General features: G+C 39.8%; 2 protein-coding genes across 2 annotated transcripts; both read right to left on the bottom strand.

The window, feature by feature from the left end:
* Window positions 1-279: 279 nt before the first annotated feature.
* aph1b (aph-1B gamma-secretase subunit) lies at window positions 280-8,617 on the bottom strand. The gene is made up of 6 exons (XM_028582327.1): window positions 8,332-8,617; window positions 6,711-6,881; window positions 4,248-4,321; window positions 2,679-2,801; window positions 1,885-2,012; window positions 280-884 (listed from the first exon to the last, which is right to left on the bottom strand). Exons 1-6 carry the CDS (start codon window positions 8,442-8,444, stop codon window positions 717-719), a joined length of 777 nt encoding a protein of 258 aa, XP_028438128.1. The 5' UTR covers window positions 8,445-8,617; the 3' UTR covers window positions 280-716.
* An 849-nt stretch (window positions 8,618-9,466) lies between these two features.
* Window positions 9,467-14,461, bottom strand: LOC114556577 (troponin I, fast skeletal muscle). Its single transcript, XM_028579573.1, has 6 exons — window positions 14,404-14,461; window positions 14,264-14,300; window positions 12,187-12,315; window positions 11,171-11,260; window positions 10,231-10,407; window positions 9,467-9,706 (listed from the first exon to the last, which is right to left on the bottom strand). The coding sequence occupies exons 1-6, from the start codon at window positions 14,409-14,411 to the stop codon at window positions 9,620-9,622; spliced, it is 528 nt and encodes a 175-aa protein (XP_028435374.1). The 5' UTR covers window positions 14,412-14,461; the 3' UTR covers window positions 9,467-9,619.
* Window positions 14,462-16,505: the final 2,044 nt, after the last annotated feature.

Here is a 16,505-nt window from a genome sequence, read left to right as displayed (position 1 = left end):
TACAGATCCACTTTTGCGACACGACTGTTGCGTGGTGTCGCGATGTCATACAGCCATGGTTGATGCTCCACGCCCCTGACCTGCAGCTGATTGGACGAATGTGTGACGTGGGTGTGGCTACTCGAGAATTTCAACAGAGTGTCATGGGCAGCTCGTTGAGAATACAATCTCGTATTTTACAAAAAAATAGTTCACCGAAACGTGTTTCTGAAAACATTTTAAGCGAGAAATAGCCCGTGCATTTGCTAAATCGGTCTTCATTTCAGATCGACAAAGGTCAGTTTGAAAGATTTTCGTCTACTTCTACTGGATAGTCGCGTCGCGTTCAACAGATTCATTTGCATAAAGCTGGCTGATGCCTTTTTGACGCATGACCTTCCCGGAGTGCTTTGCGTGCGCGTTGAAGTCGCTTGACGTCACCCATAGGAATAGAGTGGGCACGGACAAGTGGATCTGCACCGTAAGCCTCGGAGATGGAATCTAAATCATCTTTTTTTTCTTTTTCCTTTCCTTCAAGGAACTTCCACTGCTTTTACTTTCATGTTTTTTTTAGATTTAAGATGAAATGCCTCTTACGTGAAACAGCAGATTAACACTGCTTCTTTGCGGTGTTCGCTGTATGTGTGTGTGTGTGTGTGTGTGTGTGTGTGTGTGTGTGTGTCTGAACTCGGTGATCTTTGGATAGAGAGTCCTGCACACTGCCAGGGCGTGCTGCGTTATCTGGGCCGGTGGTTGGCGAGCAGGAAGTCCCTGTCTTTGCAGGTGATGCAGAGTTTGAGGTTCCTGAGGGAGCCGCCGGCCGAGTAAAAGGCCCAGACGCCCATCAGGAACAAGATGACGTAGGTGGGAACCAGGCTGCCGACGTACTCGGGGTTCTGGAAGGTCTGTGCGAGAAGATGAGAAACGGACATAGACATTAAAAACAATACATACAGTGCTCAGCATAAGTGAATACACCCATGCTAAAGTTGACTAAAAAGAGGAATATATAAAAATTTTGATCTTAATGCCTTAATAAAAATGAGGAATGAATGAGGAAAAATCCAACCTTTCAGGACACCAATTTTCTTTGTGAATGAATAATGTATCGTAAATAAATAAATAAATGTTCTTCCTTAAAATACCGGGGGCATAAGTCACTACACCCCTATGTTAAATTCCCATAGAGGCAGGCAGATTTTTATTTTTGAAGGCCAGTTATTTCATGGATCCAGGATACTATGTATCCTGATGAAGTTCCCTTGGCCTTTGGAATTAAAATAGCCCCACATCATCACATACCCTTCACCATACCTAGAGATTGGCATGGGGGACTTCGCCATGAGATCATCTCTCAATGCAAATCAAACCAGTTATTAGGCTAACCGACATAAAACCATGCCAATCTGTAGGTATGGTGAAGGGTATGTGATGATGGGTGCGTGTGTGCGTCGGAGCGCCGCTCTCAGTCAACATGCAGAGAGGACAGATAAGCTTGGGCTTTCGCGCTCTCAGGTACTGAAATTTGGCACCGTTTGTTTTTACGCGAACAAATACTCGGTAATAATGACGTGATTCGGTCGGTAACGGTAAAAATACAGGGTCCGGTACCCAACCCTAGTCTACATTTAATGCAACACTTCTACCATTATTACGGATCCACGCAGACTTCTTTTATTGCACACATTTGAGACTAAAACAATTCTAATAATTTGGAGTGCTTTGCCCCGAGTTTGGAAGGGCTGCTATAGCTTTTAAAAGCCACCAGATCTCACGGTGTTTGCTCTGATTAAAGCCCCCAAGCTTCCAATCTTTTTGGCAGCACAAATGGAAAGAAAGAAAGAAAGAAAGCCCCAGAGCTCACCCAGCCCTCATCAACCCTCAACCCACCCCAGCAACACTCACCAGACAGGAAACGGTGAGGTGGCTGATGACGACAGCAGCCACCGCCCACCAGCGCTGCTTCTCGCAGGCGTCAAAGAAGACGACACCCCAGAACATGTGAAGCAGGATGATGGCCAGGGTCATGAAGGCTGAAAAAGGAAAAGGGTTACGTGCGGGACTGCATAAACAACTAAACTATACCTCAAATGAATATCAGTAAGGCACCCACTTTTCTTTAACTTCAGAGGGAAGAGGCGGGAACAACTTTACAGACTAAATACATTGATGTTTGGGTGGGACACAGACACACAGACACACAGACACACACACCAAGAAAAGTAAACACTAGGGGGTTATCGTCATCGCGATATCAACTGTCGCAATAAACATTAACGCAAAAGGCTGCGACATATCACGAAAGATGCTAAAGAGAGTTTTTGTGTTTAGTTGAAAGAAAACATCAGTAGAGAACTGCACTTTAAAATGTAATGATCATTCTTCTTTAGTGGTTCCTTTTATATTCAATGTTAAATTTGTGAAATAAAAGAATGTTGGAAATTATTTCCTTTATGTTTGCTTTAAACTCACCAAGCAATTTGTTGTATTTTAGCAGAATACTGAAAACAGCAGAAATTCAGAACTGAGTACACTTGAATATCCGTTTATTTATTGCAATTAATGTTGTTATCGCAATATTCAACGCTATCGCATATTGCATATTTTCCTCAAATCGTGCAGCCCTAGGACACACTGTAGCTGACAGCGGTTGAATTTGGTTTCGTCCAAAAACTGGAAATGTCTGCGTGCATTGGTACCTGAGGACAGGAAGTAGTGCTGCGAGTCCCCGTGGATCCCGACAGTCCCCGGTCCCACAGAGTCCGCCAGGATGTTCACCACCGAGAACGCTCCGCTCATGAAGCCGAAGCCGAGTCCAGACACTGAGGCCAAACGACAAAGACGGAAGAGTGTTTAGAATAAGAGGGGAAACTGGCTTCATCAACCATTTCAAGGTCCTTATAAATGGGGCCTTTGCAACCCTTGTGCTGATATAAAGTGCAAGAAATTCAGACATCAGAACTCATAAGGTGTATGACATCAAAACATGTATTAACTGTAACACTACATCTGTTGTGTGCCGTTTATCTTGTATATGTGGCTGCTTTTACATCGTCTCCGAACACAAGTATGCCATCAGAAAAGCAAATTTGGATTATCCGATGGCTAAACATTTTTTCAACGTCTATGTTTTTGTGGAGGGAAAAAATCCAGTAAATTTGTAAATGCACATTTAGTCACACTTCAGTTTTCTTCTCTTTTTCTGCTTTGCACACCCATGTGCGTTCTGTTTTTGGTTTTTACTTTGCATTTGTCACCTTTGAGATCCCTGGCTGAGTACTGAATTAAATACTTTTTAGGCACCGACCAAATTGCCTCCTTAGTATCAAAAAAAATGCATCATTACTTTGGCCAGGTCATCATCAAAAAAAGCAAATTAGTACATTCATGAAACATATGAACGTGCACACACGTATTGTTTGTATCACAAACACGGTCGGTCAGTGAAGGCGCAGTCGTAGCGGTAGCCGTCGTTGCCGGTAACGTACTCGTACGACAGAGTGCGCGGACCGAAGCTTTGTGACTAGCATCTAATGACTACCAACACTGTCTTACCGCTGCTGCCGTCCAGTGTCTTCCTTGAACTCCTTTCTCAACTAAAGCTGTATCTTCATGCTCCAAGTTTGATAAATTTTGCCTCCCTTTTTTTTTTTTTTTTTTTTTTTTAACCGCATTACCACGGAGACCACACCACACTCTCGCTTTTCTGCAAAGACCCGCCCTAATTTGCCTCTGATTGACTAGAACTCGTTTCATTGGTAGGTGGAAGTTCGACCATTGGCTAAATCCAGAGCGTGTAAAGCAAATCCCATGTGGACTTTTTAATTCATTAACTTTTTCTAAAATAGTCATACGGGCACTAACAAACAAACATTTTTCTAAATTAACTTCACAAAGAAGCGAAAAGAAATATAACCACTTTGCCATTAAAAACAAAACTGAACTATTTTAACAGAGCCCGCAATAGTAGTTGTGTTATGGGGGGAAAAAAAAGAAGAAAAAAAAAGAACGGGCTCCAGTCGGGCTTGGGCCAAGAATTCTAATAAGCTGTCGGACAAGGGCCGGGCTAGGGCACGAGCATCTCGGGCCAGGGCCGGGCTAGGGCCTAGATTTTAAGCCCGAGCAGGGCTCTAAATTTCTCTAAATAGTTATCAGGTGTTGTTCCGCAGTGGGGAAGCAGGAATGACACTTTATCCAAAGTCAGTGTTGAGTAAAATAAAAATATAAAGACAGATAGGGATGTGAAGTGAAGTGCAGACTAACTGTACCGTAGGCCAGCTGCCGAATGGAGATTGGCATGGTTTCCTCCTGACTGAGAGTGAGGAGGCCTTCATTAGCTTTCCTGAAGGAAACACACACAAACAAACACACACATCAATCAGCGTTTTAGCTCGTAGTTTCACTGTGCGCTGCTGTAAACAAGAACACCAAGAAGTAAATATGTATGTTAGTTAGAGGAGGATAATATGTGCTGCAACAATGAACCTTTATAATAGAAAAAGACAAAAAGGTGAGAAACGATGGTGATAAAAGTGCAGAGGTTTTCTACACAAGTTGAAAGTTTACTTCACGTTAAAAAAAAAAAAAAAAAAAAAAAAGTCTCAAACTATTGTCTACTGTTCATTTTCTTTTACCTAGTCTGTCAGATTTGTTTGTTTATCTATATGATTTTATATCATTCTCGGTTTTCTTATAAACTTGTGTTAACGGCTATTTGTTGTTTTGTCTTTTCTTTCTTTTACAAAAAACTACTGATTACAACAAAAGTCTCAAACTAAAGAGTCCTGACATTGGGTCCTTGTGTACGTCAGATATTTGAGCTTTGCCACGAAGCTAGAGTTCCACTTCAAAACGGCAAAATATATGTGAGGTATTAAAAAAGGAAGACATTCTGTTCTTTGTCTATTTTTTTGTCATTTTGTGTCATTTTCATGCAGAAACAACTCCACATTTATTTGTTCAACAGAATCACATATTGTGCACTTTCTACTAACATTGACCATTTCAGAAAGAATGTCGTACTTTTTTATATTTTGGAATGTTTTTCCAATTGCCCCTGGTTGCCATCTATTTCACTACAGCATGAACATCTTTCATAGACCAGTAGTCAAGATACTGTTGCTTTAATTAAAAAGAAACTACAGTGGCCTCTAGTGGCTGCTGGTGTTCACTGTTCATTAGCATTAACATTACAGTAGCTATGTCCCAATTTCCAACTACATGTTAAAGCTATTGTGGGTAGTTTCTGTCGCCCCCATGAGGAATTCTAAGTAATAACAACAACACTGTCGGTGTGTCCACTAGTGATGGTCAAATGAAGCTTCGCGAACCAGTGTCTTTACTTTCTGAGCTCACTAGATGGGGCTCTCTGTTAAAAAAAAAGGTTAAATGAATGGCAATTCAATGGGTTTTCAAACCCTTTGTTGAACAGACAGCACCATCTAGGGAGCTCAGAAAGTAAAGACACTGGTTCGCGAAGCTTCATTTGACCATCACTAGTGTCCACATGATACAAGCCTTCTTCACTTGAGCTTCTGCGCGCGAAAGTCACCGGACGACACATTCTTCTGAACATAGCCATACTGAGAAATCCAGAGAGAGTTGTGTGGAGCTGATAGTCTTAATTAGCTTTTTAGCAACTCATTTGGTAATGGCTTGAATGTAACAGAAGTTCATTAATATCAAAAAGTTAACTCTAAGCATTGTGGGAGAAAATTGAGTAATCTCAAAAAAGTCAGTGTTCACATTAAAATACACTTCATTTTTGAGTGTGCTGCCTGTTCATGGACACTATTGATGGAATGCACAAAGGAAAGACAGCTGGTATTTGGCAGTGGAAATTTTAAGTTGCCGTTTGATTGACTTCCGAATGCATTAAGTATTTTCATTTGTTCTATACCAATAACTACAAAATTGTAAAAAAAAATTAAATAAAATAAATAAAGTAGTATGGACTTTGGGCACAGCAATTATTTGATCTTAGCTGATCTAGTACAGGATTATGTTTACAATTTCCTCCCCTCCTTTAAACTTCACAAGCAGTAAAAATCCAGTGCTGACTGAAGATACTAAATAATCAAATGAAAAGTAAATGTATGCCAACATTTAAAAGTCTTACGTAGGCCTAGAACAATTATTACATAATTGTAAAAAAAAAAAAAAAAGAAAATTCTCCATAAATCACGGTTTCTTTGTTTAACCACAATTAATGGTGATTTTGTTTAGATATGCCAAATTAAAATAACAAATAAATATATACAAGGGATTATTGTTCGGACTATATTACTATTTCAATTGTTAGTTGTTGGCACTTGGCCCTATACACGTTCAAAATAACAAAAATGACAAGAGGGGATACAGTTAGGAAAAATGTTTGATGTTAATAAGGAGGCTGTGTATTTGTGTTATTACTTTATCTGGGTCACATGACAGGGACAACTTTAATTTGTTCAAAGGTAAATCTTTTTTTTTTTTGACTGAAAGAGACAATTATATTGTTGATTGCAATTATTTCTGAGACAATTCATTGTAGAGCAAAATTTGGAATTGTTACACCTCTACTGTTACAATGAAGAATGAGATGGAAATCTGAACAATCATAACGGTAAAAGGCTCCGGACCAGTTGAAATGAGTCACACTGAATATAATCAGCGTGAGACTGTCCGTGTTATAACAAAGACTGTGTCGAGAACATCAGACTCAGGCTGGGTACTACGTGGCAGCGACTTACTTCAGCAGCTTGTAGTAGGCGAAGCGGAAGGTTTCCTGCAGCAGGACGGAGAGCACCACGCCGAAGATGAGGAGACCTTTCTGCTGTGTCGCGCTGTCCTTATTACTGATCTGAACCGAGATGAACCACACGAGAGAGGCCAGCAGCAGAGACACCAGCCAGAAAAACGCTCTGAGATGAAAAATAAACAGATTCACAGTTACTTATAAGAATTAAAAAGCTCTGTAACGTGCAGGTGTGACACTAAGTTAATTATGGCAACTGAACAGGGCTGGGTACTGAATTCAATACTTTTTAGGCACCGACCGAATTGCCGCCTTAGTATCGAAAAATGCCTCGTCATTCAATACCCAATTTTAAAGTAATTTTCAAAAAACACCATATTTTTGTTGTACTACACATTGCTGCAGCTCCTCTTTTCACGCTGTGTGTTGAGCTCTCTGTTTTAGCTACAGAGTGAGACATCGCACTTCTGTTCCATCTTTGTTGGGAGTCGCACATGTGCAGTACTTAGGTAAGGACTACTAGCCAGTCAGAAGCAGAGTATGAGGGCGTGCCACCCTAGCAGCTAGGCGAGCATTATAACGTGTGTTACAAAGTGACCATGTTTGTCTCTGAAGTAAAGGCTGGACTACAATAGAGCTGTTTGGAGCAGTTGGTGAACAGTGTTTTCTGTTGGAGATGGTAAGTCCCTTTGGGGGGGGACTTTGGGCTTTTTCACTTTGTAAACCTATAACGTGCACAAAAAAAGATATATAACACAATAAAGGAAAGGGAACAGCCACCTTATCGTATCGTCACATTCTTAAAATAATGGCCTGTCATTTTTGGGCAAAAATGATTTTCTTGGCTAAATCATCTCCTCATGGTGCTGGCCACCTCTGGTAAAATGGACTACATCCTCAGCTGAACAGGTCATGTGATTCTACACCTTTAATGTAATGGTCTATGTCAAGAGTGTGACTTAGGCCGTTTTATTTAGCCTAAGACAAAAGACAATGCGACTTAGGCAATTTTACAAGCTTTTCAAAATGGCAGCCGCTTCAAGAAGAACAAGAATCTACCACTCTATCACTGAAGTTATGTCCAGGATTCAGGGCTTGTCCCCGATAGATGAGGGATGAGGTTTCTGTGCATGTAAACAAACTGATTGTTGACAGAGCTGAAGGTTTAAAATTGCTTAAGTCACAAAGGCATTTATCCCTCTTGTTGCATAACTGACATATTGTTATTAGTATGTCAATAGTCATCTATTGTCATAACATTTGAGTTAAATTATTAATAAATATATATTCAGTATTTGGTTCAGTTTGTGTTTTCTGAAATTATTTTAGGAAGGTGACGATATTTCTGTTATTTATTAGTGTATATGTGTGAGAACAAGCCTGAAAAACAGTCTAGTATTTACTTAATGTATGAAGAATAAGAAAGAAACTAGCAAGATGTCCGAAAATGGAAGCTAATAGTAGCAGCTAGCTCATAAAGCGGTCTGTCTGTTAGCTAGCAAGCTAGCTCTGGTAAATCCTGTGTTTTATCTAATTAAACACGACAGTAACCCCCCTGCTATGATGAAGATACGTTAACTAACCTCCATCTTTGATAAATATAGATTAAGTCTCACCCTGCTATGAGGAAAATGACCCTCAGTGGATCCCGGGCGATTGTAAACAGGAACAAGGAGATGGCTGGGCCGAAGGCGATGAAGGTGCAGCCGAAAAATACCGCCGCCGTCATTTTTGTCTCTTTGTGTGGGCAATTAGCGGCCAGCAGCGCCTTGTCTTATTCCTTTAAAAGGTGGTTTACAGATGTTTGCCTTTAAATGCTAATAATCGCAGCCTGATGGTATAGTTGTTGGGACACTAGCTAGTTCATTCTGCTTCCACCAGCTGGCTAGCGTATCACATGACGTCTCCTCTTCTTCTTCTTTAAATGTTTATTCAATAGATTTGGTGCATTACCGCCACCAACTGGAATATCTAATATTTACATTTTTAGAAAAAAATAAATAAATAACTAAATGATAATGACAATATTAAATACATTTTTTGGCTTGTTTTTCTCTACTTAAACAGAGTTTTAAGGCAGTGGCCCAACTTGGCCACTGCCTCCAACAAGATCTTCTTTTCACATAAGCATCACACTTATTATTTAAAGTGCTCATATTATGCTCATTTTCAGGTTCATAATTGTATTTAGAGGTTATATCAGAATAGGTTTAATTTTCAAAAAACACCATATTTTTGTTGTACAGCACATTGCTGCAGCTCCTCTTTTCACCCTGTGTGTTGAGCTCTCTGTTTTAGCTACAGAGTGAGGCATCGCACTTCTGTTCCATCTTTGTTGGGAGTCGCTCATGCACAGTACCTAGGTAAGGACTACTAGCCAGTCAGAAGTTTGAGGGTGTGCCACGCTAGCAGCTAGGCGAGCATTATAACGTGTGTTCCAAAGTGACCACGTTGGTCTCTGAAGTAAAGGCTGGACTACAGTAGAGCTGTTTGGAGCAGTTTGTGAACAGTGTTTTCTGTTGGAGATGGTAAGTCCCTTTGGGGGGGACTTTGGGCTTTTTCACTTTGTAAACCTAAAACGTGCACAAAAAAGATATATAACACATTAAAGGAAAGGGGAAAAGCCAAAAAGCATAATATGAGCACTTTTCATCACACACAAAAAAAGTAACGTCTACAAACAAACTTAGAAACACACCCAACCCATATGAAAAAGACAACAAACACAAAATGCCAGACTAGACAATGTAGCACATTTATATTTCATGATTTATTAAATTATTGCCATGAAACACACAAGAGCACCACATGTTTCTTTTTCTTAATACACTGTTCCAACAAAATGGAGTCACATGATACAAGAAATGAATAATTATAGTAAAAAGAAGAGCAACACACGGCTGTTTAAGCCTCTGTCTCGAACATCTTCTTCCTGCCACCCATCCCAGCCTTGTCTTCCACGTTCTTCCTCCAGTCGCCTGTTTGCTTCTCCTGCAAGGAAACACATGCAAAGAGCAGCAGCACACAGATTCAAATCATGTCTAAGGTAGACAATAGGTAAGGTAGTGGTAGCCATCCACAGATACAGTTAAGGATTCACTGTGCTACATGTATTTTTTAACATTAAAACAAGATTTATAAAATCATGCCAGCAATTATTATTTTAATAGCTTAGTATTCTATGCACTAAAAAGGTAAGTATAAAGGCTTAAGGCCACCCTCACGTTATTGTAGGCTCAGTTTAATATGCAACTTAATTTTATACAATATACTGTATGTGCTGTAGTAGGGGGTCCCTGCTCCGTCTCTCTCAGTTAAGTGTTCCTTGGCTTATAAAACATTGAAGACCCCTGATCTAAAGTCCTCTATGTTGTATTATTTTGCTGGGTGAGCTAAAGTTTGAAGATGAAACCACAGAAATCAGAGGAGCAAGAGGATTCAATTATACCAAAATTAAATGTAATTGTGCTGTATACTGTCCTTGAGTGTCTAATGTTAAAATCCAAAGCACGCACCTCCTCTTTGACTTCCTTCTTAACCTGCTTCAGGTTGGCCCTCAGGTCCATGGACACTTTATGTTTGGAGCCCAGCAGAGCGGCCAGCAAGGCGTCGGCCGACATCCGCACCTTCTTCAGGGCCGGCTTCTTAAACTTCCCATTCAGATCCTGAACCTTCATCTTCAGGTCCTCAATCTGACAGAGATGACAGTCACTCAGACCTTCTGGAAGTGTGGTTTGTCTATATTTAAAAATCTACATTCTGTTTCAATGGAAAGTGTTTGGTGTGGGTTGTCTTGAAGATGCATATAAACTTGTTTACAATATTTGCTATTGTGCATTGTTTCTGTGGACAATGACAGAGGTCAAATAAAAAAATGAGACAATAATTGTTGCCTCTGATTAAAGGGATTACATTTAAAGGAATAGCCCAGTACGTAGAAAATATGATGTAGTGGTTATTAATTATTATGGATTGTCCATATTATCATGACTTAAGATTAGAATTATTTAACAAATTTGAAGTAAAAGAGATGAGGCAGGATAACTATCTGTCAGGTTTTTTTTGTAACAATTTGCAGACTTTTTGCTGCTTTGCATCTATGATTCTCTGTCTGGAAGTGACATTCCCAGTAATTTAATTATTTTTCAGTGGCTGTAATTTAGTTATATGTACAAAATGTTTAATTCTAGTTGGACAATTGATGGGTTGTGTTTGCTGTAATACGTTCTTTTGATTCTTTAAATTTTGTGCAAAGTAGAGAATGTTGTGTGTGGACATTGGACTGAAAGCTGTGGAGGAAATTACCCATGTATTGGTGTCATGTAATTCCGTGCGGGATGGGTCAGTTAGTGGCATGACACATAAATAAAATATCATATGTAAATTAAAAACAACAACATTAGTTAATAAATTAACTGTGGCAGGAAGTCAAACTTTCAAAAAATACAAATCTACCTCCTTGTTGGTCTTGTTTACTTTGAGCTCCATGTCGTATCGCTCGTCGTCCACCAAATCAATCTGCTTGTGAAGTTTCCGGCACAGCTCCTTATTGTTGTAATAGACATTAAAAATGAATGAATGCAGCTTTAAATCAATAATCACAAATATGTATGCCTTGGGTTTGGCTTATTTATTGTCACATGGAAATAAACGTTTAAATGATTCTTTTCTTTTTCAAAGGCATATACAGGATAGGAGGCATGATAAAGCCCAGGAGGAGGAAGTAGAGATATGGGATTTATGCCCTCCCTGCTGCCCATAATGTAATACTTGTGGCACGTCCAAATGAGCAAACCTCAGATGAGTTACTGAGTTCTCTCTTGGCCGTGACAGCTGTCTGTTGTAATCTATTATTATATATGTGTTGGTCAGTTTGTCTGCTTGACAATCCCATTTTGCAGCAATAACATTGAAGTGAGATGAACAAACAGAGAAATGTATCTCTCCAGTGGATTTTACTGGTCTGCGTTTCTTTATTGGAATCGTTTGGAAGATTTGGTCTCAAATCCGATCATCGGTTCCAAATTTAACACGCGCAAGTTTGGGTTTCCATAGCGGCCAGGGGCTTGTTGTGTTGCAGCTGTGGAGCACAGTAAGCTCTAGTGTGGCTTTATTTTACGTTAAAAAAGCCCGGTAAAAGATTAAAACAAAAATCAAATCAAAATAAAATGTTCCTCTTATCTGTAAAATAAGCGTGGACCCGTTTCAACTCCGCCCTTCAAAGACTCGGTATCGAGAATCGATAAGAACCGGAATCGAAAGGAAGAATCGCATTTGGAATCAGAATCGTTAAAATCAAAACGATGCCCAACCCTAGTTGTGGGCAAGTGCAACAATACATACCCATTTAGCTCTACAGCCTCTACAGTACAGTCCTATTAACCTGCTAAGACTAGCATCTGTCATGTCGGTCCTGTTTGTTTCTGGCCTCCACCCAGCGCATCTAAGTTAAGGTGATGGAGGACGTTTACCTGAAGCTCCTGCATGCATCCTGGGATGGAGAGGGGGGGGCAGTTCTCCTCCATGTGCTTCATCTTCTCCTCCTCGACATCCTTGGCCTCCTGCTCCAGCCACACCTGACCGATCAGCAGCAGCAAGCCCTGAGAGGGAGAGGGAGAGGAGGAAGAGGAGGAGAGAGCACCACGGCAACAGGCTGTAGGAGCACCATGATTAGTTCAAGTTAAAGTTAATTGTGTGCCACTTGTTTGTGTGTCTTACTCCCTTTTGCTTAGGCATGCAGCCATTATAGGTGTAATGGTATTTATTTTATTTGAATTTTTTTAACCATTGTATTTTAGGATGCCTATTGTCAACTGGCCGGGGACTACAGCTGGAAATTAGCCATAGAGGCTAAAGCTGTACAGTTAATTAAAGGGGACTGTCCACGACATTATAATCTTTTAAACTGACCTTTGTTGATCTGAAATGAAGACAGATTCAGCAACTGCTCGGCCTATTTCTCACTTAAAATGTTTTCAGAAACACTTTTTTTTTTACTTTTCGTAAAAAATACGAGATCGTATTTTGAACAAGCCGCCATTACTATCGGCTGGAGAAGCCAGACTCACGTGACGCGCTGTCATTTCCAGAGTTTCGTTTTTTGTATTACGTCTTGGGCACTCGCAGAATGTACGCTCAAGACAGCGTCGCTTCGGTGTGTTCCGAGGCACTTTTTGGACCTCGGGGAGCCGACTCATCAGTCCGACTGCCTTTGCTGCCGATGGTCAGCAGTCAGGTTGGTGTGTCAGGGGCTTTAGTTTGTTATTCACAGAACATAAATACCATTATTCCATTGCTTCTACTGTAGAGCAGCTACCCTTTTTTTTTTAGATTACTTTTTGGGAGCTTTTCCCTTTATTCAATAGTGACAGTGCATAGACAGGAAAGGGGAGAGAGAGAGAGAGAGAGAGAGAGAGAGAGAGAGAGAGAGAGAGAGGATGACAAGCAGCAAAGAGCCGCAGGTCGGGTTCAAACCATAGACTGTATATATTAATATTAACAGTCTATGGTTCAAACCCCGCCCCAGTGCAGCTACTGTAATGTCTAAAATCTTCATTATCAGGTAATCTGTTGGTTATTTTTATACCATACAATTAATAAATTCATTGTTAGGTCTGTAAAATGTCAGAAGATATTCAAGCATACCCGACACATTTTCCTGTCCCCAAATGTCCAAAACCTCAGTTTTAACCCTCCTGTTGTCCTCGGGTCGAATTTGACCCATTTTCAAAAAGTTTCTATATCAGAAATTTGGGTTTCTTTCAATGGAATTTTCAAAAGAAATAACGTGGATGGCTCTTCACAAGTTTTATTAAATTTCATAGCATTTGAAAAAAAATTGAATAAAAGAACGTAACAAAAACGTTGGGAAAAGCTTCAAAAAGTTGGGGGGTGAGGGGGGAGGGGGGCACAAAAACGTCAAAAGGTGCAGAAAAAAAACGTTGGGAAAAAGTGACAAAAACATTGGTGGAAAAGCAACAAAAGGGTCGAAAAAGACATCCAAAACGTTGAAAAAAAGTTAAAATTTTGACCCAGAAAAACTAAAAGTTGCATGGTCGACGGGCAGACGACACGAGGGTTCAATAAAATAGAAATCAGAGAAAAGCAAGTCCAGCTTCTCAGAGTCTTAAAATGGGAAGGGCTGATTTGTGGGGGGAGTATGATTTGTAATCATTCAACTTTAAGGAGCCATCCCAGTAGATTGTTCATATTTGAGGAAAGGTCGGGTTAGTCACACAAAACTCTTGAGAATTCTTAGTGAATGCATATCCACAATGCACTGGTTGTCAGTCAGCTCTCCTTACGTTAATATAGTGCATTTGTGTGTGCAAACAAAACGGGTGATATAATTTTACATCAAGCAATTATACTGTATTATTGTTTTATTTTCCCATAAAACACGTATTATTAAAACGGCTTTGACAGTACTGTAGGTAATTGCCTATGACAATATATGATTGCGATGATTAAAAACACTGCCTCACAAAATTTAAAAACTTTGGAAAAAAAAAGAAACTTCAGGAAAATATCAGCACCATCTGACTCTACCTTGAGCTGATTCCTCCGGCTCAACGACATCTTTTTCCTTTAGAGAAAACAGAAAAAGGAAGAAGAAGGAAGATGATTAATAGGGATTCTGGAGCTTTGTAGATTTTGAAAAAGTCTCCTGAGTTCAGACCAGGACTTACTCTGCCATCCTGACTGCAGCTGATTCCCTGAAAGATGAAGGAAAATACCGCAGCTCAGCTTTCCAGTCTCTTTATAAGTGTTGGTTCAGTGTGTGTGTGTGTGTGTGTGTGTGTGTGTGTGTGTGTGTGTGTGTGCGGACCAGTTGTCTTCAGAAGCCTCCTGGTTAAATTCCAGACAGAGGGGTCGACGGCGGCAGCTGAGCCCGGAACAAATGCTTTTAGGATTTTTTTCTTTCTTCTGTAAGCATCTTCAGACAATGTGGGACCATGATGAGGACTCTACACAGAATTGGTTCAGATTGTAAGGGTTAGGTTTACCCTAAAAGATCTCAAATTAAATGATAAGGCTGGTGATGTTCTATAGTTTTCTTATTATCAACAAATCTAACCAAAAGATGTGTATATCCAAAGACAAAGATACATCTTCTTCCTCTGTGCCATAGAGCTCCATTGTTGTCCAAAAACTATTATTACTATTACTTATCAGTGATCCACACTGTTGCACCGGCTGACGAGTTCCTTCATTACCATGAACACACACACACACACTGTGGCTTATTTTGACTCAATCCCACACACCGTCCTGCTGCCACAACTACTACCTAAAGCACCAAATGTGGATTAATCCTCTGCTGTAAATAGTCCCCAACAAATTCCTTCAGTTTGTTTGATAAAACTACAGAGAACAGCTGTTTTAGGAAATTACTTTGAGACTTTTTTTAAATGTATATGCACATGAAACTATAGGCCTATATGAAGATTTACATCTTCAGCAGTAACCAATGGGATTTATGCTGAGTGGCACAGACAGAGGAATTTGGTAAGTATCGAGGGACGGGCTAACACATTTTGGTCTTTGCATTTGTAAAAAAGTCTGAGTAAAAAGTTAAGAGGGAACTGTAAGTGGCTTGATTAAATAATTCAGCCAGTAGACAGATTATGATTCATCGCTGAAGTCTGCCTTCAGGAGACAAAGTCGGATATTTATAGAGAACCGTCTGTGATATTTGAATAGATGATCTTCTACAAAGACAATGAAAGCTCAGTTTCCTAAACTGTGGAGGGATTTCCCTGCTGTCCTTGGTTACCTCCGAGTCAGCTCAGCTGTACAACAGCTGACTTCTCCTTTCATCTGTCTGTTTGTGTCATTTCTGCTACAGTATTTCACAGACCGTAATGGGAACTGAGCCGAGAATTATTCTGAATAAATACAAAGACAAATATGGATAGGGGCTTGTGTAAAGTCAAGCTTTACAATAAAAGTATATTGTAATCAAGTTTTCTATTGTAAAAGAAAGATGTGCTTAATGTAAAGAGAGATGACAAAGCAGTAAATAGATAGATATTATTTATATAGCCTACTTTATTTATCTCAGGGAGGAATTTGAAATTTGTAAAATAAGAAGAATTATATATAGGCCCTTTTTCATAATATAAAAGAACAAATTGAAAGAAGCCAGCTGAGAGTGATAAAAAAAAGATAGCCGTTTGGAGGTATATCCACAAGTTAAAATGAAGATTAAAAAACTCCCACAGGCAATTAAAGATATTGTTTACCAAATGAAACCATCTACCGGTCTGACTTTTCATTTTTTTTATTTGGTCTTAAGTCACAATATGCTTCTTCCATTACACTTCCATTGAAGAGCTTTCAAAGATGTTTGTGGAAAGACATGTTCTTCTGATATAACTTAATATATCAAAACCCAAATGTAACTTAATAAGAGAAGTGTGTGAATCCAGGATTACCTTCAAAATAAAACAACTAACTCTGGGAGCAGGACTGCTGGTGGTGAACCAGAACAAGCCTCCCCGCAGCTGTCAGCTCTAAACTGGGAGGATTTATTGCTCTGACTGGTTCCCATTATACCCAGCTGCTCAAACACACTGGCAGGGAAGGACGGACACACACACACACACACACACACACACACACACACACACACACACACACACACACACACACACACACACTTTGCATTTGGTACTTTAATTACATGTTGATGCTAATTATTTTGTAATTGTATGTATGCATCTGTCATTGTGTATGCATGCGTTTATGTGAGTGTAGGTAGGTGGATATAAGGTGTATGTAAATGTAA

The sequence above is a fragment of the Perca flavescens genome, chromosome 1 (genome assembly GCF_004354835.1).
Source record: "Perca flavescens isolate YP-PL-M2 chromosome 1, PFLA_1.0, whole genome shotgun sequence".
NCBI lineage: Eukaryota > Metazoa > Chordata > Actinopteri > Perciformes > Percidae > Perca > Perca flavescens.
This window is presented reverse-complemented; position numbering and strand designations above follow the sequence as displayed.

Bases quoted from the DNA above. Each gene is read 5' to 3' on its own strand.
- aph1b (XM_028582327.1), bottom strand. From the start codon at position 8,444: ATGACGGCGGCGGTATTTTTCGGCTGCACCTTCATCGCCTTCGGCCCA. The intron at 4,322-6,710 runs GTAAGTCGCTGC...TGTTTCCTTCAG, and splicing joins GCCTACTACAAGCTGCTGAA to GAAAGCTAATGAAGGCCTCC. The intron at 885-1,884 runs GTGAGTGTTGCT...CTTCTCGCACAG, and splicing joins ACCTCACCGTTTCCTGTCTG to ACCTTCCAGAACCCCGAGTA.
- LOC114556577 (XM_028579573.1), bottom strand. The intron at 10,408-11,170 runs GTAGATTTGTAT...CATCTCTGTCAG, and splicing joins TAAACAAGACCAACAAGGAG to ATTGAGGACCTGAAGATGAA. The intron at 9,707-10,230 runs GTGCGTGCTTTG...GTTTCCTTGCAG, and splicing joins AGAAGGAAGTCAAAGAGGAG to GAGAAGCAAACAGGCGACTG.